General features: G+C 37.0%; 3 protein-coding genes across 4 annotated transcripts; 2 read left to right on the top strand and 1 right to left on the bottom strand.

The window, feature by feature from the left end:
- The first annotated feature begins 1,389 nt into the window (after nucleotides 1-1,389).
- Nucleotides 1,390-11,074, top strand: LOC21401618 (uroporphyrinogen decarboxylase 1, chloroplastic). 2 transcript variants are annotated; one of them, XM_024173383.1, is made up of 5 exons: nucleotides 1,390-1,898; nucleotides 2,443-2,727; nucleotides 8,678-8,913; nucleotides 9,466-9,632; nucleotides 10,641-11,074. In XM_024173383.1, exons 1-4 carry the CDS (start codon nucleotides 1,467-1,469, stop codon nucleotides 9,629-9,631), a joined length of 1,119 nt encoding a protein of 372 aa, XP_024029151.1. In that variant the 5' UTR covers nucleotides 1,390-1,466; the 3' UTR covers nucleotide 9,632; nucleotides 10,641-11,074. The 2 variants fall into 2 exon arrangements, with proteins under 2 accessions (XP_024029151.1, XP_024029150.1); XM_024173382.1 differs by lacking the exon at nucleotides 10,641-11,074 and having other exon boundaries at nucleotides 1,391-1,898; nucleotides 9,466-9,914.
- A 1,697-nt stretch (nucleotides 11,075-12,771) lies between these two features.
- Nucleotides 12,772-14,449, bottom strand: LOC21401620 (EP1-like glycoprotein 4). Its single transcript, XM_010109931.2, has one exon. It carries the CDS (start codon nucleotides 14,336-14,338, stop codon nucleotides 13,043-13,045), a length of 1,296 nt encoding a protein of 431 aa, XP_010108233.1. The 5' UTR covers nucleotides 14,339-14,449; the 3' UTR covers nucleotides 12,772-13,042.
- Nucleotides 14,450-16,734: 2,285 nt separating this feature from the next.
- On the top strand, nucleotides 16,735-23,121 carry LOC21401621 (uroporphyrinogen decarboxylase 1, chloroplastic). Its single transcript, XM_024173380.1, has 4 exons — nucleotides 16,735-16,782; nucleotides 17,453-17,737; nucleotides 18,143-18,378; nucleotides 22,773-23,121. Exons 1-4 carry the CDS (start codon nucleotides 16,753-16,755, stop codon nucleotides 22,936-22,938), a joined length of 717 nt encoding a protein of 238 aa, XP_024029148.1. The 5' UTR covers nucleotides 16,735-16,752; the 3' UTR covers nucleotides 22,939-23,121.
- The last annotated feature ends 374 nt before the right edge of the window (nucleotides 23,122-23,495 follow it).

Here is a 23,495-nt window from a genome sequence, read left to right on the forward strand (position 1 = left end):
AGAAGGTATGTTGAGACAAATAATAAAATTCACAAGTATAATATACACATTTTAAAATTTAAGATATGTTGATATAAATGACCAAATTTAAAGAGAATTTATAAAATTTGTCCTCAACAAGTTATATCGGAGGGTTTCCAGACAGAGAAACATGAAGGGATAAGGAAAGAAAGAAACGAAAAAAACAGAGGATATACAAATCCTCGACAGTTGTCCCTTCACGTCTCCTCTCCGAGGAAAAAAAAAAGAAAAAAAGAAAAGAAAAGAAATCATCCAAAATGAGCTTTTCTTCTCCGGCCAGGCAAGCTCTCACTTTCACTTTTCCTTTTCTCATTCTCAGTAATTATTTCGTCGAATTTGTATATCCTCTGACTTTAAAGTTTGGTTTTTGCAGTGCGTGTAGTTCTTTGGGATGGAAGTCCTCGAGCTTGTTTGCACAGCCAGGGCTAGTTTCTTCTGTTCATTTCAGAGGATTTTTGGTTTCTTCCAAAAACAAATCTCCCCACCAGAAATTTTCTGTATCGTGCTCTTCATCATCTTCAGGTCTTCTTCGCTAAAAAGTTTATATATTTCTTTTTATTGTTTCTTCGTTTGGGGCTTGTTGTTTTATTTATACGTAATGGGTTGTTCTCCAATCTGGGTTTTTCCTTTAGTATTGACGAAAGAGAATTCTATGGCTTTAGCCGTTTAAAAGGTATAATTAGGTGATAATATTTGTGGGTTTTTATTGCAATGTGAATCTGGGTAGTCCCAATGTACATCTTGTTTATTTATTTATTTCCGAAAATTGAGTTTGTAAGATAAGAAACTTTGTTAAGGAAGAAGTTGTACGACAAGGCATTGAACTAGAAATGGATGGTGCTTGAGAGGATGTATTTGGGCCTATATCAGTTAACTATGAGAAACAAAGGTTGGGGATTCTCTTTTGAAAAATGTTTATGTTCTCAGAACATAACATTTTATGGCTAAGAAGAATGTACAACCAATGGCCATGGAAGTTGAGTGAAATAGTTTCTGGACAATGGGATGTTGAGCTTCGGTAGAGCTTTATTTGGATGGACAAGTTAGTATAAAAAGTTTGGGATTGTGCTTAGAATGTAATCTAGTATTATATGTTTGTATACTCATAAAAGCGAACATATTTCGTGTTAGGACACGTCATAGTTGAGTATCAAATTTCGTAAATCAAGCGAGTACTTCTTACATGTACCAGAATGGACATTTGCTACTGTGCAGGCCGCATTTATATTTGAAGAAACTGTGAGATAGTGTCATTAAGTGAAATGGTGTATGCATAAGCTTCATAGAGGCTTCTATTTATGTCAATTATGAGATTGGTAAAAATATGAGGAACTATAAACAAGTTGTATTTAATATGTATGGCTTGTATTGTACTTGAAATGACTTGTTCCGATTTCCAAAGATGACAATGGTTACTAATTTGTTGAAAATATGGGCGACTAAAGATGCCTGAGTTATGTGTAACTGTCTCATTGTGTTTTTCATGTCATTCAGATCCTCTCTTGGTTAAAGCAGCAAGAGGGGATCCTGTAAGTCGGCCTCCAGCATGGATGATGCGACAGGCGGGAAGGTATATGGCTGTTTACAGAAAGCTCGCAGAGAAATACCCATCCTTCAGAGAGAGATCAGAGACAACTGATCTCATCGTGGAAATTTCTTTGCAGCCTTGGAAGGCTTTCCGTCCGGATGGAGTTATTATTTTCTCGGACATACTTACCCCTCTACCTGCATTTGGCGTTCCATTTGACATAGAAGAAGTTAGGGGTCCTATTATTCAGTCGCCAATTACTTCCGAAGAGGGCTTGAAGACTTTGCATCAGATTGACTTGGAAAAACTGCATTTTGTGAGGGAGTCCTTGAAAATATTACGCAGTGAGGTGATCTTTAGATGCTTTTAAAAGAAAACGAAGTGACGTGGATCCAAATTAATTAGGATTATTTGGGATTGATTTCCTTGATTAGGGGTTTCATTTTGTTGATTGGGATTGATTTTCAAATCAATTGGGATTGATTTTCAAATCAATTGGGATTGATTTTCAAATCAATTGGGATTGATCTTAATTCTGTTTCTATGCATTTATTTAATTTAGTTATTTAGTTTTCCATTTTAATCACGTAATTAGCCTATAAATTGGCTACATTGTTAGAAGATAATTCACACTATTATGATTGGTTATTGAAAGAATTTCAGAATTGGTCTACCTCCTAAATCTCTTCTCCCTATCCCCAATTTCTCTTCTATTTTTCTCTCTATTTCTCTCAATTTCTATTCTAAGTCTTTTCTCTCCCTCTTCTTTAACTTCTCTATTTCCCTTTCTTTCTTCCCCCTTATTCTGCATGACCATGTTAATTTATAATGAATTACATATTTGTTTATTCCTTCCGATAAATCCTTTTATATGTTTTCCCCAATTTATTTAGGTTGGCGACCGTGCTGCTGTTTTGGGTTTTGTTGGAGCACCTTGGACGATAGCTACGTATATAGTTGAAGGGGGTACGACTCGCACATATACAACCATAAAGAGAATGTGTCATACAGCACCACATGTATTGAGGGCCCTTCTGTCTCATTTGGCACAGGCAATAACCGAATACATTGTTTTCCAAGTGGAATCTGGTGCTCATTGCATACAAATATTTGATTCATGGGGTGGACAACTAACACCTGAGATGTGGGAGCACTGGTCAAAACCTTATATAGAAGAGGTGAGGTTGAAGGCACATATTACAAATTCTTTTCTTTTGATTCCATAGCTTGATACAAATTATCATGAGTCGACTTTGTTGGCAAGTCAAAAGCCATTGATTTATTAGTCTTTGTTGTACATTGTTTACTTCTAAATTTTCTTATTTCCATGCATAGACTACATTGTACAGTAGTCGTTTATGCTTAGTGTTAGAAATATCAAGTTAGTTAGATGGTTAGCCATAGAATAAGGGATTCTCGGCTAACTCCTTTGTTTATGTTTTTTTGTTATGTTAGTTCCTAGATTTGCGGTTTAGTATTTCCTTTCCTATGTATGTATGACTATTTAAGTCTTAAGTGATTTAATAAAAGATTACCGAAGTTCATTCATAAAACTTTCATGGTATCAGAGCCTTGGCTCTATAGAAACACAAAAAAAAAAAAAAAAACCGTGATGGAGAAAACTGGTACTGGAAAACCAACATGGTCGATGGTCACGGCAAAAACTTCGGGGACAATTTCTACGACTACGACAAGCAGCAATGCTGACCAACTAGGAGCAGCCATGTCCTTGCAAATTTCCGTTCACAAACTAAACGGAAAAAATTACTTGGAATGGGCACAATCGGTCAAGCTCGTTGTTGATGGTCGAGGGAAATTCGGACATCTGACTGGAGAAGAAAAAAACCCAGGGGAGACAGATCCACACTTCAAGACATGGAGATCGGAGAACTCATTGGTGACTGCGTGGCTTCTCAACTCGATGGAACCAGCAATTGCCAAGCCTCATATGTTCCTACCGACAGCCTTAAGTCTTAAGTGATTTAATAAAAGATTACCGAAGTTCATTCATAAAACTTTCATGGTATCAGAGCCTTGGCTCTATAGAAACACAAAAAAAAAAAAAAAAACCGTGATGGAGAAAACTGGTACTGGAAAACCAACATGGTCGATGGTCACGGCAAAAACTTCGGGGACAATTTCTACGACTACGACAAGCAGCAATGCTGACCAACTAGGAGCAGCCATGTCCTTGCAAATTTCCGTTCACAAACTAAACGGAAAAAATTACTTGGAATGGGCACAATCGGTCAAGCTCGTTGTTGATGGTCGAGGGAAAGTCGGACATCTGACTGGAGAAGAAAAAAACCCAGGGGAGACAGATCCACACTTCAAGACATGGAGATCGGAGAACTCATTGGTGACTGCGTGGCTTCTCAACTCGATGGAACCAGCAATTGCCAAGCCTCATATGTTCCTACCGACAGCCAAGGAGGTGTGGGATTCAATCCGGGAGACGTATTATGATCTCGAAAATTCATCTCAAATTTTCGAGATAAAAACGAAACTTTGGCAAGCAAAGCAAGGAGATCGAGACGTGACAGACTTCTATAATGAAATGGTGACATTATGGCAAGAACTGGATCAGTGTCATGATGATCAATGGGAAAATAGCCAAGATTGTGCGAGATTCAAGAAGAGAGAGGAAAATGATCGTGTTTACATGTTCCTCGCAAGTGTGAATAAGAGTCTTGATGAAGTCAAGGGGAGAATTCTCGGGCGAAGGCAACTACCGTCCATCCGTGAGGTTTTTTCAGAACTTAGGATGGAAGAAGGCAGAAGGAAGATCATGCTTGGGAATTCTGGACTACAGGACATATCTGAACAAGAAGGATCTGCACTGGCTGCACGATCAACAGAAGGAGATCAAGACATAAGGAATAAGCCTTGGTGTGATTACTGCAAAAAATTCTGGCACACCCGTGAGACATGCTGGAAGATCCATGGTAAGCCACAAGGAGGAAAGAAGCGACCTGAAAGGGCTCTTCAGACCGTCGCTGAGAATTCTCAAGAACCACAAGTTAACTTAGGATCATCTCCATTCACGAAGGAACAATTAGAACATCTTGTTAAATTGTTTCAATCTCCACAATTTTCTGGTAGTCCGTCTTGTTCCTTTGCTCAAAATGGTAATAGTCCTGTCCTTTCTTTCTCATGTGTCAAATCCAATTGTTCTTGGATTATTGATTTTGGGGCAACTGACCACATGATAGGTTGTTCAAGTATTTTCTCATCCTATAAACCATGTGCAGGAAATAGGAAAGTAAAAATTGCAGATAGCTCTTTTTCAGCCATAGCAGGAATTGGAGCTGTCAAAATTTCACCATCGTTTATTCTTTCCAACGTGCTGCATGTCCCTAATCTAACCTGTAATCTTGTGTCAATTAGCAAATTAACTCGACTTAAAATGTCGATGTTAATTTTTTCCCATCTCATTGTGAATTTCAGGAAATGGTCTCGGGGAAGATGATTGGTAATGCTAGAGAGTGTGAAGGTCTCTATCTTCTAGACGAAGGATCTCAATCAAATAAAACAGTCCAAGGAACCTGTTTGAAGTCTATTTCCGTTTCTAGTAACAATGAGATATATTTGTGGCACTTTAGATTAGGTCATCCTAGTTTTTATTATTTGCAACATTTATTTCCAAATCTATTCAAGAATAAGAATCCTTCTGATTTTCAATGTGAAATCTGTGCATTGGCAAAACATCATAAAGCATCCTATTCTCCACGATCATACAAGCCTTCAAAACCATTTTCATTAATACATAGTGATATATGGGGTCCATCTCGAGTTTCAACATGTTTTGGAAAAAGATGGTTTGTTACTTTAATTGATTATCATACAAGACTGAGTTGGGTTTATTTACTAAAGGAAAAATCTGAGGTAGAATCAATTTTCAAAAATTTCTATCATATGGTTCAAACTCAATTTCAAACTAACATCCAAGTGTTTAGAAGTGATAATGGCAGAGAATACTTCAAACATATTTTGGGACAGTTTTTTGCTGAAAAAGGAATTGTTCAACAGAGTTCGTGCAACAATACTCCACAAGAGAATGGAGTTGCTGAAAGAAAAAATAGACATATTTTGGAAGTTGCACGGGCCTTGTTATTTACCAATAATGCTCCAAAATATCTTTGGGGAGAGGCGGTTTTAACATCAATTTATTTGATTAATCGACTGCCATCAAAAGTTTTAAAGTTTCAAGCTCCACTCAGCCTTTTTCAAAAAATGTTTCCAACATCACGAATATTCTCTTCATTACCTTTACGTGTATTTGGTTGTACTGTGTTTATTCACAGTCAAGATAAAACCCGAGGAAAACTTGATCCTCGAGCAACCAAATGCGTGTTTGTTGGTTTTGCAGCAAATCAAAAAGGCTTTAAATGTTTTGACCCTGTTTCAAAGAAAATATACATCACTATGGACGTTTTGTTTTTTGAAAACAAACCATATTTTGCAGCTCATCTTCAGGGGGAGAATAGGCATGAAGATTCATTTTTTAAAAGTCTCAACCACTCGGATTCACAAGCCCTGGATTCTTGCAGGTTTGAACAGATGCCTGATTCCCAGGATTTTCTCAGGATTGAACAAATCACTGATTCTCCTGAAAACCAGCAAATTTTTAAAAACCAACACCACAATTCGGATTCAAGTCCCAAGATTTTTTCAAATTCGGATCCAGAACTAATCAGGGATTTTGAAAACAATTCAAATTCTGTGGACTTGAATTCGAACATGGAGGAAGAATCTGTTGAAACCGAAAACGGGAAAAACAAGGAATCTGAAATTCAAAAACAAAAGGATTCTTCAATTGAAATTCAAAATTCAGAAAGAGGTATGGCACCCATAGTATCTCAACAAATAACTACCAACGGAAATAGAAGTCAAACAGGGAAAGTATTTGGACAAATTTATGAGAGAAAGTTCCCTCATCGGAAGACAGGTACCAAAGCCTCTCAGCCTTGCCAAGAATCTAACTTAGAACCAGAAAATCCTGAAGTTGAGTCCTCTATTCAAAAATCAGAGTTGTCTGGTGAGTTAGATATTCCAATAGCCATCCGAAAAGAAAAACGCTCATGCACCAAATATCCCATGTCCAACTTCGTGTCTTATAAAAGGCTTTCCCCTCGTTTTCTTGCTTTCACCACTAATGTTTCTTCTGTGGAGATTCCTAACAATATACAGGATGCTTTAAAAAGTCGAGAGTGGAAGAAGGCAGTTCTAGAGGAGATGAGTGCTCTTGAGAAAAATAAGACATGGAGAGTAGAGGAGTTGCCAAAGGGAAAATCAATAGTGGGCTGCAAATGGGTTTTCACCACCAAATACCGAGCTGATGGAACACTTGAAAGATACAAAGCTAGATTAGTTGCCAAAGGATTCACACAAACATATGGTGTGGATTACATGGAGACTTTTGCACCCGTGGCTAAACTTAATACTGTTCGGATTTTGTTATCTATTGCAGTGAACCGGGATTGGCCATTGCAGCAACTAGACATGAAGAATGCCTTCCTTAATGGAGATTTAGAAGAAGAAGTCTTCATGGAACCACCCCCCAGATTTGAGGACAAGTTTGGGTCAAAAGTGTGCAGGTTAAAAAAATCTTTTTACGGACTCAAGCAATCTCCAAGAGCATGGTTTGACAGGTTCACGCGATCTGTAAAAGGTCAAGGTTATGTTCAATCTCAGTCCGATCACACTATGTTTTTTAGGTTCTCTGAGCCAGGGAAGGTAGCGGTACTGATTGTGTATGTAGATGATATCATTCTCACCGGAGATGATTTCGTGGAGATGGAAAGACTTAAAAGGGGGCTTTCCAAGGAGTTTGAAATCAAGGACCTTGGAGAACTGAAGTATTTCCTAGGTATGGAGATTGCAAGATCCAGAAAGGGCATCATTGTTTCACAACGAAAATACATCCTAGACCTTCTAAAGGAAACGGGTATGAGTGGCTGTAAACCAACAGACACACCAATAGACCCAAATAAAAAGCTGGGAGAAGCAAAGCAAGGGGTACCGGTAAACACTTCCCAATATCAAAGATTGGTAGGAAAGTTAATTTATTTGTCGCACACTCGTCCAGACATTGCATTTGTAGTAAGTATGATCAGCCTGTTTATGCATTCACCATGTGAAGAACATCTAGAGGCAGCTTATAGAGTATTGAGGTACTTAAAGAGTTGTCCAGGGAAGGGGTTGTTCTTTAAAAAGGGGGAAGACAGAAGAGTTGAAGTTTTTTCTAATGCGGATTGGGCTGGTTTGGTTACAGACAGGAAATCAACATCGGGATACTTCACCTTTGTGCGGGGCAACCTCGTTACTTGGAGAAGTAAAAAGCAAAACGTAGTTGCAAGGAGCAGTGCTGAAGCAGAGTTTAGATCAATGGCCAATGGTGTGTGTGAAGTATTATGGGTTCAACGTGTACTTCAGGAGTTAAAGCAACAAGTCCTACTACCAATACGATTGTATTGTGATAATAAGGCAGCTATTAGCATAGCCCACAATCCAGTCCAACACGACAGAACAAAGCATGTTGAGGTGGATAGACATTTCATAAAAGAAAAGCTAGAGGCCGGACTCATTTGTACCCCGTTTGTACCAACAACAGAGCAACTTGCAGACATCCTAACTAAGGAATTGTTTAGACCAATGTTTGACTCATTTGTAAACAAGTTAGGCATGATTGACATCTATGCACCAACTTGAGGGGGAGTGTTAGAAATATCAAGTTAGTTAGATGGTTAGCCATAGAATAAGGGATTCTCGGTAAGTCCTTTATTTATGTTTTTTTGTTATGTTCCTAGATTTGCGGTTTAGTATTTCCTTTCCTATGTATTTATGACTATTTAAGTCTTAAGTGATTTAATAAAAGATTACCGAAGTCCATTCATAAAACTTTCACTTAGAATATCATAATTGGCATCGCCATGAACCTCTATGTTTCAGATTTAAAAAGCTTTTTGCTTACTCTACAGAATTATAAGATATTGCAATATTTAGTTTACTGCTGTGTTGCGGTTATCTTATTATGTCTTTTTATTTCCTTGGAAACACAAGAGAGAATTGCATTAAGGGATAATGATCTTGTTTTCTTCCTTGTGTTCATTATATATATTCTTGCAGATTGTGAGAGTAGTAAGAAAGAAATGCCCCAAAACACCTCTTGTTCTATACATCAATGGAAATGGTGGCCTTCTTGAACGTATGAAAGGAACTGGAGTTGACGTCATTGGACTGGACTGGACAGTTGACATGGCAGATGGAAGGAGACGATTGGGTAGTGGGATCGGTGTCCAGGGAAATGTGGACCCTGCTTACTTATTTTCTCCTCTTCCTGCCCTTACTGAAGAAATCCAAAGGTTTGTAGTGCGATATTTTCTGATTTAAGTACGATATTATCTTATTCAAATTTCATTATTTTTGATTAATTGTATACAGAAACTTTAGATTCTTGCTCATCTTTATTTGGGCAGTGTACTAACAAAACCATAGGTACTGACTACTAACTGAAATATAAAAGATTCCCAGTTGAGAACTGTCAGTTGGATAGAGATTGGTCATTGCAGTTGGTGAGGATTTGAATCCTACATATAGTGGATCAGTTTTTTGATTTTTTGTTTTTTTTTTTTGTTTTTGGTTTAATTAACTAGAAACCAAATATCAATGACAAATGCTATTGACATGGAAAAAGGTCTGGCACCAAGGCTTTAAAAGCCAAAGGTGAGCAGAATGTACGTCTACATACCAGCATGATTTTTAGCATATTAACTGATGTGAAAACTTGGAAAAGCCAGGAGTATTAGTAGAGTGCTTGATCTTTATTGAGGAATGATATTGTTATTTTGTTTCTTAATATTAATTCAGTTCCCATATTTTTCATCTTCTCCAAACTGAGAGAATCTCTTTGTCAGGGTTGTAAGATGTGCGGGACCGAGAGGACACATTCTGAATCTAGGACACGGTGTTCTTGTCGGAACTCCAGAAGAAGCCGTCGCACATTTCTTTGACGTCTCAAAAACATTGAAGTACGATGCGCCTCAAAATCATGCCGTAGAGGAACCGAAACTGGTAGCTTAAGGTAGAGTATTGGTTTAAGCACACCTAAGCATTTTTTTGTTTATAAATTTGGCTTTTGGTTCAGAGTTAGCAGCTTGTTCCGGAAATAGGCATGCAATTGGTTTTGCTATTAGCTAGTGTGCAGGTAAGAAGTTGACTGAAGCCCTGAGTTTCTTTTTACATGCTTAAGGGTGAGCATGCTAATTCAATAAATCTCTCTGTAACTAATGCTATTTTGACTAATGAACTGTTAGTTTTACTACCTGTCTAGTACGGTTTTTTTTCGCACGCAGACGGAAGAGAAGCAAGATTGATTTTAGGAATATCTACATTTTAATACCATGCGTTTTAGGTTTATTCAAAAAGTATACTTTCAGTTTCAAATTTCATCCAGTATATAGCAGTAAGTTAGATTTAATAAGCAAATGCATACCCTTACTAGAAAAAGAACTAAAAACTCAAATTAAGGTATCGTTCATTTTACCGATTCGAGTTTTTAGTTTTAAGTTTTAATAGTAAAAAGCTCTTAAAAAATATCACATTTAACTTTTTTTTTGCTACAGTGAAAAGTTATTAGAGAATGTCACATCTCAACTCGAATTAAAAAATCGAATGCGCGAAGTAAACGAAGTCTAAGGCCTCGTTCGTTTCGATGATTCGAGTTTAGAATTTGAGTTGAGATGTGATTGTATGTGAGAACTTTTTACTGTAGCAAAAAAGTTAGATGTGATTGTTTGTAAGAGCTTTTTACTGTAACAAAACTCGAATTCTAAACTCGAATCAGCGAAACGAACGAGGCCTAAATAGTTTCTTCCCACTAAAATCTAACGGAGGTGCCTCTTCCATCTCCAGATACAACAATCAGACTCATCCTCCTTCCTAACTTGATGGGGAAGCCTTTTCTTCTAATTGGCTTTCGGAGACCCACAAATTTTAGAGCTTTTCATTTGATTCAACATCACGACCATAAAAATCTGCCCCTTAAAATCCAAAATGAGATTTTCTTTTTTTTTTTTTTTTTTTTCCGCAGGAAACAATGATAAGGCAAATTCAAGAACTACTACGAAACCTAAACTTGATGGACTTGAATTCCGCACGTAAACATGATTTCAGTGGTCTTAATTTTCACTTTGAATCGAAACCGATTAGCCTATGGCCGGGAACCATTTGCCGGTGTGGAATGCACTTTTGGTGACTGAGCAAGTTGTTGAGCACTTTTGGGTCACAAAAGCGAGTCTCCACGCTCGTTTTGTCAATGTGAGGCCTTCTCATATCGGATTCGCGTCGCCATAGAAGCGCCCTTCTCAGGTTAGTCAACACGAGGCTCTCTTCCTGGATGCGGCGGCAGGGCATTCTCCGTTGGGTAAAGGCAACGATTAAGGAGTAAGGGATCTTCCCTTTTTCTCAACTTATTTATTTGGGCTTTTTTTTTTCCTTATTTTCAGAGTTTTCCTTCTTTAATTTTAAGGGTATTTTACACATTTTCAAATTTAAATCATGTCTTGACCAGAAAAAGGTACAGATTTACGCATTAAATATAACATCATTGTATATATTTAATGAAATTAAAGGTTAAAAATATAGTTTTTTAATAAACTTAAAACATCGGGTATGAAAATGGAAATAACCCTTGATTTTATGTGCACTTGTAGTGTGATTATTAATGGGCTTTTGGTTAAAAATAATTTGAACATAGAGGCTATTATATAATTCAATATGCAAGTATCATGTATCCTAATATTATCCAACATAAGGCTTTTTAAATTAAAGAGAATTAGGAAACGTGTCCCTTTCAACTTTAATTAGTTGTCTATTCTTTGCTGTCGTCTCTTTTTAAAATGGGCCTACGCAACACACAACATAATCCAGTGCAATAAAGGCCATCCATATTATATGGGATTTTCATCCGTAATGAAAGAGTTTTCTAATCCTAGCACGTAGGGATTTTAGGAGCCTAAAAAGAAAAATAGTAAGAAATAGGTCAATATGAAAAGTTTAAAAAAGTATATAGATTAATTTTAAGTTATAAAAATTAATAGGTCATAATTTATTAAGTTATGATTCATAATCAGATAAATTATGGATAATTGTCAAGTTATGGTTCATAACTAGACAAATTATGAACAAAAACTGAGAATAACTTGTCAAGTTATGGTTCATAACCAGACAAGTTATTATGGATGAAAACAGTAATTCGGCTTATTTATTAACTTATGTAAACTATTGGCCTATTAATTTTAATTCATCTCAAATCTTGACTTATTTTTCTCTTTCTTCCTAAAATTAATTGTCTATTTAGAGCTAAAGTTATTTTTTTACGTTTGGTAAAAACATAAAAAAATGCTTTTAAAAGAATTTGAGGAGAATTTAAAGTTAAAATCAGTCTTTTAATGAAATTTTCATTGTTACCGATATTATCCCTGCTGAATGAAAACAATTCCAGACCCAAAATTTTTTTGCTCTTCTTCTCTCTTGAGCTCTCTCGTCTCCCTCTCTGCTCTCTCTTCGTGCTCTCTATCTCTCTCTCCCCGTTTCTCTCTCTTCTCTCTCTGCTACCCAATTGATTGGAGGAGCATATCAACATTTTTGTGATCGGAAAGAAAGTCCGAGAATATGCATTATTCACGAATCCTTGGCTACACTTTATACAAGAAAACTCCAGCTTTATCTTCGCTTCGGTTCCTTCACAGCACTGTTGGATCTCCTCTACAACGCCTCTACAGAACTCATGGATGGACAAGATCAAAGGAGTATTCACCGGTGAAAAGGCCTCCGATGAAGGACACCAAATCACCTCCGAGTCTTTCACCCTTCTCAGGTTAGTCAACATGAGGCTCTCTTTCTGGATGCGGCTGCAAGGCATTCTCCGTTGGGTAAAGGCAACGATTAAGGAGTAAGGGATCTTCCCTTTTTCAAAACTTATTTTTTTGGGCTTTTTTTTCCTTATTTTCAGAATTTTTTTCATAGTTTTCCTTATTTATTTTAAGGGTATTTTTGACATTTTTTAAGTTAAATGTATAGATTTGTGCATTAAATATGATGAGATTAAAAATTAAAAGTATAATTTTTTAATAAACTTAAAACATCGGGTATGAAAATGGAAATAACCCTTGATTTTATGTGCACTAGTAGTGCAATTATTAATGGCTTTTGGTTAAAAATAATTTGAACATAGAGGCTATTATATAATTCAATATGCAAGTATCACGTATCCTAATATTATCCAACGTAGGGTTTTTTAAATGAAAGAAAATTAGGAAACGTGCCCCTTACAGACCGGACATACAAATTCTTGAAGAAATACAAATAACGGAGAAAAGTTTTGTAGGATAAGGTAGGATCTAGGCAACCCATTAACCTTTCTTTTTCTCCTTCTTGCGGGATACCAAGATCTCTTATTCAAAGCAAACATCACAACTAATCACATTTTGACTAATTGGGTGCCTTGATGAAACCCACATGGGTAGAATTCGCAACCTTTGTCAAGGTCCTCAACTCATTAGCGGCCCAACAGCTTGAGGTTTCCCGGTTGTAAAAGTAGCCCAAACACTTGCAATCCGCCGTGCATTTCTTCTCACAAGCGCTCTCCTTGATTGCCTCTCCACTTGTGTACTTGCACAAGAAATGATCGACCCCAACAATCTTGTAGTAGTGGAAATTACTTGGCTTACAAGAGGTCAACTTTTCGGGTGCACAGCTCGCGCTCCAACCGGCGAGTCCGTTCTTTGTCGGGCAAGCCACACACTGGCTGTCCTCGCAAAGACCGAAAGTCCCGCATCGGCTAGGCAACTGGCACTCATCCTCGTTCCTAGGGGTTTCTCTATCAAAGAAGGAATATGTCAACACAAAAGCCACCCTAACCAATTTCAAATTGTGAGTATAGAGCTTTATATTCCCATCCATTTCAAGCCTTATAAATGTTAAACTGGCATTGTAAAAGGTTCTAGCAATAATATAGGGGTTAAATCTAAGAAAGTAAGCACCAGCCTCGACGTCCTCCTCAAATTCAAATGTCACGTTGTTTATGTCCACAAAATTGCCGGATGTGTAGTAGAGACGTGGCTTTGGAGAGGTCTTACTCTTGTAGTAGAGTGACATTGATCCTTTGGACTCAATTACCAAGCTATAAGGCCCGTCCTTGTTTTCTTTCTCTGAAAGGCGGCTCACAAGCTTGTTTGGACCCCCAACTCTTAGGGACTGTCCCACCAAAATGGTGTCGGTAGGATAATCAAAACTTTGCCATACAAAATTGCCCTTTGAGTTATGAAGGACCATGTTGCCAGTTGGAAGCAATCTGAAGCCAACCACACCTTTGTTGGCCGTATTGGATTGCCAAGCCACTCTGCCATCGGCATTGGCCAGGACTAGGTTTCCGTCGCCTCCGAAGGTGAATGTGGCGTTTTCACCAACCGGGTTGCCCCGGTTGGCCTCCCAAACCCACCGGAGAGTCATCCAGCGAGTGTCGGTTCGGCCCATGCGAAGAGCCAGGGTGTAGGCATTGGGGGTGGTGTTGTAGAAGCAAATTGTGAAAGGAGCACTACTAACAAAGATTTCCGAGAAGAAACGGTAGGTTGCACCATACTCTACGTAAAGAAATTCTCCAAAATAGCCCTCATTTTTGAACTGAAATGTGGCGTTGGGAGGGACTTTTGCTTGAGCAATACTAGTGGAAACAAAGAGGGAAAGAAGGAATACTAGTAGTGTTGGGTGTGAAGAACGCGGTGACATAGTTGTTAATGAAGGAGAAGATATTTTGTAGTTAGGTACTTAAGCCTTGTGTTGGGCTTTCTCTACTTATAAGGATCTTGAAATGCCAAATTTTTTATGACATGTTTGATAGTTATGAGAAGCGGAGGAGGGATTAAATTTCTTGTGTGATCCTTTGTAAATATGTCCAAAACTGGAAAGACAGAAGGATAGAAAATCTTATCCAAAAAATAAATAAAATAAATAAAAATCTTTTATAAATAGTCACATTTAACTTTTTTACTATAGTAAAAAGTTCTCACATAAAATCACATCTCAACTTAAATTAAAAATTTGAATCAGCAAACTAAACGGGTTCAAAATTATTGAGTTATCCTTATTCATAAATAAAATACTTGAGAAATAATAAAAAGTATGAGTAAAATAGTAATTTTATAAATAATGCTACTTTAAAGTTTAAACTTAGGATTGAAAAAAAAAATAAAAGAAAAAACTTAGGATTGAAAAAAAAAATAAAAGAAAAAGGAAACAAATATCTCTTAAAGTGCATAAGTATGAATTTTTATTTCTTACTACTAATTAATATCATTTTTAGTTAAATAATTATATTAATAAAAAAATATTAATTAAGAATCTCCATACACTTCAAGGATAATTTTAACAAAATTTTCTAAAAAATAAATTATGGGTGATTATTTATTTTTCAACATTTAAATCTCTATAACAACTGTTTATTTTATATATTTTTTTAATTTAATATATTTTTTATCAGATTCAACAATTAAAAATTAACCTGTTAGTAGGCCGGTCTATCTAAAAATGTCTCAATAAGTAAAGGATTAACAAATCTTTTCTTTTTTATTTTTTCTATCTTTTATATATATATATTGTCTAGGAAATTTTCACAACTAGGAGAAACAATTGTTTTTTTAGCTGTTAAATTGATTGTTAAGGATTCTATTTGTTGGTACGCATTGCAAAATTTTGAGGTGAAGACTCATAAATATAGATCATTACAAAATTATTTCAAGGTCAAAATAACAGTTTCTATCTAAACAATAATTATTATCATGAAAGAAGTTTCTTTTTTCTTTTTTTTTTTCTTTTCTTTCCATCAAGCATCGTGTCATAAGTTACTTGCTTTGATTTTCATCTTAATTTTTTGTCAATAAAGCGTTGTGGATAAGATATTTGGAAGATTTTATTTTATTTTATCCTTTTCTGGCTTTGACGTACGGTACTCGTATTCAATACTGCTTCATCCATTGAAACTAGTGGTGGGAGCCAAACTTTATTGATTTCTGCACACCCTTTAATGACCATTGAATTCTTCCACCAACATATATAGATATTTATATTCATCGATTGAAGATATGAGAATTCAGTCTCCGTTTTTTTATTAAATTGAGTTTAGGATTTAAATTTTATTACAATAAAATATTTTTAATTTATTATAATAATAAATTTTTACATAAAATTATATTTTAATTAAAATTAAAAATTTAAATTAACGAATGAAACGAATTACTCTAAGAATTGCCATGTTATTTTTTTCGGTAAGTTCTAAATTTGTATTCAATTTTGTGTACTAAAACCTACAAATGTAATTGAATAAATTAATAGATTAATCCAACTGAAAAACTATTACGACCTCATTTATTTTACCGATTCAAATTTTTAGTTTTAGATTTTTACAGTTAAAAGTTCTCAAAAAATATCACACTTAATTTTTTTTGTTACCGTGAAAAGTTTTTAAAAAATATCACATCTCAATTAAAATTAAAAACTCAAATCCGTAAAATGAACGAGACATAAGACTACTAAATTATAATAATATAATACTAGTTTTAGGTCTAAAGGACTTTAAAAAAACAAAAAATGCCCGTCGTTGTCACAAATGTATAATGATCACTCGTCAGTGGATACGTGTACACGTACTTGTAATATTAAATTATCCTTTGTTTACTTGCACTGAACCGAAGTTAATGAAGTGTGTATATATATATATATATATATATGCGATTTCTTGAAGCAGCGAAACTAGTACAACCCTACGATTTCTTGGATTGAATCATTAATTATAAACCCGACGCTATCAATTAGTTAGGGGCTTGAATATCATAGAAGACATTAGAGAAGTCTTGTCACAAACTTGTAGTATGAATTTTGTAATTAATTGCCTTCCTTTTCTCTCTCTCTCTCTCTCTCTCTGAATTTGTCTTAACTTTTAAGGATATTTTGCCATCGCAGGAGTTCAAATACGATGGAACATGCAAAAGGGCGGACGGCTAACAAAGTTATATGGAGCCGACAGATTGCCTCGGAGACTGTAATTAATGAGCAGCCGCCCCGCTGGACCCTCGACCAAAACATGCCATATTCGCAGCGCAGCCTGGCATTGTAAGGCTGCATGCAATTATCCTATATATCTATGGATGGGAGTCTATTCTGATGGCTTTGTCCAGGTCAACATATGCAACAAAATCCACAATGATCTGATCTTTAATAATTTGTTTGAAGCTGATCTACACTAGATTTCGATTTTATCCCAAACGCAAATATCTATCCAGGAAAAAGTTACTTTTTATCTTTCTATTATTAATGAGTCTGCTGATGAGTGACTTTATGGATTAGTGCGCATTAAATTATGATTCTTGAAAATATTACGCAGTGAGGTGATCTTTAGATTATTTGGGATTATTTGGGATTGATTTCCTTGATTAGGGGTTTCATTTTGTTGATTGGGATTGATTTTCAAATCAATTGGGATTGATCTTAATTCTGTTTCTATGCATTTATTTAATTTAGTTATTTAGTTTGCCATTTTAATCACGTAATTAGCCTATAAATTGGCTACATTGTTAGAAGATAATTCACACTATTATGATTGGTTATTGAAAGAATTTCAGAATTGTTCTACCTCCTAAATCTCTTCTCCCTATCCCCAATTTCTCTTCTATTTTTCTCTCTATTTCTCTCAATTTATGTTCTAAGTCTTTTCTCTCCCTCTTCTTTAACTTCTCTATTTCCCTTTCTTCCCCCTTATTCTGCATCACCATGTTAATTTATAATGAATTACATATTTGTTTATTCCTTCCGATAAATCCTTTTATATGTTTTCCCCAATTTATTTAGGTTGGCGACCGTGCTGCTGTTTTGGGTTTTGTTGGAGCACCTTGGACGATAGCTACGTATATAGTTGAAGGGGGTACGACTCGCACATATACAACCATAAAGAGAATGTGTCATACATCACCACATGTATTGAGGGCCCTTCTTTCTCATTTGGCACAGGCAATAACCGAATACATTGTTTTCCAAGTGGAATCTGGTGCTCATTGCATACAAATATTTGATTCATCGGGTGGACAACTAACACCTGAGATGTGGGAGCACAGGTCAAAACCTTATATAGAAGAGGTGAGGTTGAAGGCACATATTACAAATTCTTTTCTTTTGATTCCATAGCTTGATACAAATTATCATGAGTCGACTTTGTTGGCAAGTCAAAAGCCATTGATTTATTAGTCTTTGTTGTACATTGTTTGGTTCTAAATTTTCTTATTTCCATGCATAGACTACATTGTTCAGTAGTAGTTTATGCTTAGAATATCATAATTGGCATCGCCATGAACCTCTATGTTTCAGATCTAAAAAGCTTTTTGCTTACGTAACAGAATTATAAGATATTGCAATATTTAGTTTACTACTGTGTTGCAGTTATCTTATTATGTCTTTTTATTTCCTTGGAAACACAAGAGAGAATTGCATTAAGGGATAATGATCTTGTTTTCTTCCTTGTGTTCATTATATATATTCTTGCAGATTGTGAGAGTAGTAAGAAAGAAATGCCCCAAAACACCTCTTGTTCTATACATCAATGGAAACGGTGGCCTTCTTGAACGTATGAAAGGAACTGGAGTTGACGTCATTGGACTGGACTGGACAGTCAACATGGCAGATGGAAGGAGACGATTGGGTAGTGGGATCGGTGTCCAGGGAAATGTGGACCCTGCTTACTTATTTTCTCCTCTTCCTACCCTTACTGAAGAAATCCAAAGGTTTGTAGTGCGATATTATCTGATTTAAGGACGATATTATCTTATTCAAATTTCATTATTTTTGATTAATTGTATACAGAAACTTTAGATTCTTGCTCATCTTTATTTGGGCAGTGTACTAACAAAACCATAGGTACTGACTACTAACTGAAATATAAAAGATTCCCAGTTGAGAACTGTCAGTTGGATAGAGATTGGTCATTGCAGTTGGTGAGGATTTGAATCCTACATATAGTGGATCAGTTTTTTGATTTTTTGTTTTTTTTTTTTGTTTTTGGTTTAATTAACTAGAAACCAAATATCAATGACAAATGCTATTGACATGAAAAAGATCTGGCACCAAGATTCTAATTGGGTTCCATTGGAACAGAGGCTGGTTTGCAACCTAAATACCCGGTATCAGCCAGCAACTCTAAGGCATATTTTCTCTGACAAATGGAGATCCCAGAAGCTGATCTTGCAACTTCTAAACCCAAGAAGTACTTGAGAGAGCCTAAGTCTTTCATCTTGAAACGTTTATTCAAAGCCATTTTCAAAGAGTCCACGGCTACTTGGTCATTGCTGGCAATGATTATATCATCAACATATACCAAGAGTGCCAAAAAGGAAGTACCACGGGATTGTGTGAATAGAGAGTGATTGGAACTCGATTGTGTAAAGCCTTCTGAAATCAACACCTTGGAAAACTTGTGGAACCATTGCCGTGACGCTTGCTTGAGACCATAAATAGAGTTGTGGAGCCTGCAAACAGCATTAGAAGGCAAAGACTCCCCCTTTCCACAAGAGTAACCAGGAGGAAGAGTCATGTAGACTTCCTCAGTGAGATCACCATGGAAGAATGCATTAGTGACATCAAGTTGATTGAGTGACCAACCAAAAATAGCAGCAAGAGAAAGCAACAACTTAACAGTAACAAGCTTGGCCACAGGAGAAAAAGTGTCAAGGAAGTCTATACCTTCTTGTTGCGTGTATCCTTTAGCCACAAGACGGGCTTTATGTCGTTCAACCGTCCCATCGGAATGAAACTTGGTCTTGTACACCCATTTACAGTCCACCGGGCGTTTTCCAGGAGGAAGACAAACAATAGACCAAGTTTTGTTACTTACCAAAGCCTGTAATTCCACACTCATCACATTACGCCATACCGGAGAAGTAACAGCTTGGGAGAAGGTTTTAGGTTCAATGTGTGAGGAAATGGCCAAAACGAATTCCCTAAAGGGAGGTGCTAACTTGTGCTAACTAAGGAAATGTGAAATCGGGTAAGTGATTGAAGGAGAAGGAACGATATCAGAAGTTGAAGAAAGATGTGTTGCTAGGTAGCAAAGGTAATCAGACAGGTATAAAGGAGGTTTAGTAACCCGTTGGGGTCGAGAAGGGGAAACTGGGAAGGAAGAAATATGAGATGTGGGAGGAGTTGATGAGGTAAGAGGAGAAGGGACATCAGGGGAGACTGAAATGGGTGTAGGAAGAACACGAGCAGTAAATAAATCATGAAGAGTAGAGTGTGGCTGAGATTTTGCAAATGGAGAAATAGACTCATGAAACATCACGTGATGTGAGATGTAGATTTTATTGCTCTCTAAGTCAAGGAGTTTGTACCCTTTATAACCGAAGGGGTAGCCAAGAAACACAGATGCTCGAGCACGAGGGGAAAATTTGGAACGATGATAGGGAGAGGTTGAACCATAGCATAGGCAGCCAAAGGTGTGAAGGTGAGCATATGTTGGTTTTTTATTGTTCAAAAGTTCAAATGGTGTCTTATGAGATAGAAGAGGGGATGGAGTCCTATTAATTAACTATATTGCAGTCAAGACACAGTCCCCCCAATAACCGAGAGGAACACGATATTTAAAGAGAAGGGCACGAGCCACATTGAGAATGTGTTGATGCTTTCGTTCAACGACAGAGTTTTGTTCAGGGGTATCCACACAGGAGTGGTAAGAAAGAATTCCTTTAGAACGAAAGAAATCAGTGAAAGACAGTTCCGGGGCATTGTCGGATCGCACTGACTTAATGGTGGTGTTATATTGAGTGAAAATAAAGTTGTAAAAATCCGGAAAAATAGTAAGAACATCAGACTTGGCACGTAAAAGATATATCCAGGTGGCACGAGTGCAATCATCTACAATAGTAAGAAAAAACCTGTGTCCAACAATTGTTGGAACATGAAAAGCTCCCCAAATATCTATATGGATTAGATCAAACGGTTTAGCAGACAAGTTATTATGGGAAACAAAAGGAAGGCATTTTTGCTTTGCCATGTGACATATTTGACAATGTGAAGATAAATGTGATTAGGAACCAGGAATTTGCAATTTATTTTGTAAAATTTGAAGTTTTACATGAGATGGGTGGCCAAGCCTGTAATGCCATACATCATCTTTGGGAAAAACAGAACATGAAAGAGCAGAATTACAAATAGGAACTCCTAGTTTAAGAAAATAAAGATTGCCATGACGCCTACCCCTCCTAATCGTCGAGCCCTAATTCAGGTCATGAATGAGACACGAAGTGGAAAGAAAATTAACACAACAACGAAGGCTTGAGGTAAGGGCGCTGACACTAAGTAGATTGAAAGTGAACATTGGAACAAACAAGACATTATGCAAAACCAAAGAATCAGACAATTCTATAGTTCCAAGTCGATTTATAGCAACAGTATTTCTGTTAGGCAGAGTTATAGTAGTATACTTGGTGATTGTAGAATGAGAGAAAAGGGAAAGATTGCAACAAACGTGGTGAGTGGCACCAGTATCTACTATCCAAGCATCTCGAGAAATAAATGGGTGAAAAAGAGAAAAGGAAAAGGGAGGGTTACCATAAATGTGAGACACGGAGGGTTCCGGAGCTGTTGAAATCTCAGGTGTGTCGTGAGCTTGAGTGTCGAACTGTGAGCTGAGGAAGGCGATGAGCTGCTGGACTTGGTCAGTGGAGAGAGATCCATATGGTGATGCCATGGTTGCTGCAGCTGTGGGAGAGTATGGCTGTCGTTTGAAGGAGTCGACATGTGCCTGTGGTGTGGATTGAAGAGATCGTTGGGTGAAAGGAGTATGGGCTTGTGCTTGTTGAGGTTGTGAGACTTTGGGCTTGGGCTTGTAACCTGGTGGGAAACCATGTAGCCTATAACAGCAGTCCACCGTATGCCCCGTAATTCCACAATGCGAGCAGATGGGGTGATCTCGCTTTGGCCTTCCAGGAGAGAACGAGGCTGCGGCAGTGACTGATGTTGGAAGAATAGGTGACGACGAGGGGGCGCAGGGAGCGCTAAATGCTAGAGAGTCGCCAGGAGAAGGAGATCCAGATCCGATGGTGCGTTGTCGTTCTTTTTGTATGACGAGGTTGAATACCTTCGGAACAGAGGGCAGAAGATCAATCATCAGGATCTGACCACGCATCCCAGCATAAGACTCGTTCAATCCCATTAGAAATTACATCACGTACTCTTATTGCTGATAATCCATCCAAGCTTTCATACCTCCACACTGGCAGATTGGAATCGGCTGGAAATTTTTGAGTTCATCCCAAAGGATCTTCAGCCGCGTATAATAGGTATTGACCTTGAGGGATCCTTGAGTAAGCCCAGTTAACTATTGCTTAATCTGGAAAATCCGAAGAGCATTGCTCTGGTGGAACCGATCATGAAGATCAGACCAAACGGCTTGAGCACTGTCGAGATATAGAAGACTGTCTGTAATTTCCTTTAACACGGCGTTGAGCATCCAAGAAGTGACTATGTTGTTGCAGCGAGACCAGATGTTTGCAGTGGGATCAGTCGTTTGTGGTTACGAAAGACTGCCATCGACGAAGCTAAGCTTATTTTTAGCATTAAGGGCCATGACCATAGAGCCGCTCCAGGTATTGTAATTAGGGCCAGTAAGAACGTGAGAGACGAGAGTCAAACCAGGGTGGTCTCCACTGTGTAGAAAGAAGGGACTATGAATGTTGTCCATGTGAGAAGAAGAATCAGTTGATGGAGAGGTAGGAGCGATTGGTTGGAAACGATTAGTATTGTTGTTGTTATTATTTTGATCACCACGGGCCATAGCTTAGAAAATATCAGAGGAAGATAGAGCAGCAAAAAGGGAAGTGCTCTGATACCATATTACAAATGGTAAAATGGAGGAATGAATAAAATCGTTCTCATTCATTGTTGACAGTCCAGAGAGGTTCTACATATAGGAGCTCAAGAGGCTCAACAATCTAGGATAACAAACTTTTTGTAACAAACTTCCTACATAATACTCCACGATCTTTTGTCCTATAGCAAAACATAAATAACGAAAGGAGAATTAATGAATAACAGATTTCCTAATATGCTAAGAATTTTGTTTCTTAATATTAATTCAGTTCCCATATTTTTCATCTTCTCCAAACTGAGAGAATCTCTTTGTCAGGGTTGTAAGATGTGCGGGACCGAGAGGACACATTCTGAATCTAGGACACGGTGTTCTTGTCAGAACTCCAGAAGAAGCCGTTGCACATTTCTTTGACGTCTCAAAAACGTTGAAGTACGATGCGCCTCAAAATCATGCCATAGAGGAACCGAAACTGGTAGCTTAAGGTACAGTATTGGTTTAAGCACACCTAAGCATTTTTTTTGTTTATAAATTTGGCTTTTGGTTCGGAGTTAACAGCTTGTTCCAGAAATAGGCATGCAATTGGTTTTGCTATTAGCTAGTGTGCAGGTAAGAAGTTGACTGAAGCCCTGAGTTTCTTTTTACATGATTAAGGGTGAGCATGCTAATTCAATAAATCTCTCTGTAACTAATGGTATTTTGACTAATGAACTGTTAGTTTTACTACCTGTCTAGTACGGTTTTTTTTTTCACACGCAGACGGAGGAGATGCAAGATTGATTTTAGGAATATTTACATTTTAATACCCTGCGTTTTAGGTTTATTCAAAAAGTATACTTTCGGTTTCAAATTTCATCAAGTATATAGCAGTAAGTTAGATTTAATAAGCAAATACATACCCTTACTGGGTTAACATGACATTTTGACTAATAAAATGGCTAAAATACCATTAGGAAAAGAAGAATAAAATACTAACAAAAAAGAGGAATAAAAAACTAGAAAAAGAAATAAAAACGCAAACTAAAAGTTTCTTCCCACTAA

Source organism: Morus notabilis, unplaced genomic scaffold, assembly GCF_000414095.1.
Source record: "Morus notabilis unplaced genomic scaffold, ASM41409v2 Scaffold79, whole genome shotgun sequence".
Taxonomy (NCBI): domain Eukaryota; kingdom Viridiplantae; phylum Streptophyta; class Magnoliopsida; order Rosales; family Moraceae; genus Morus; species Morus notabilis.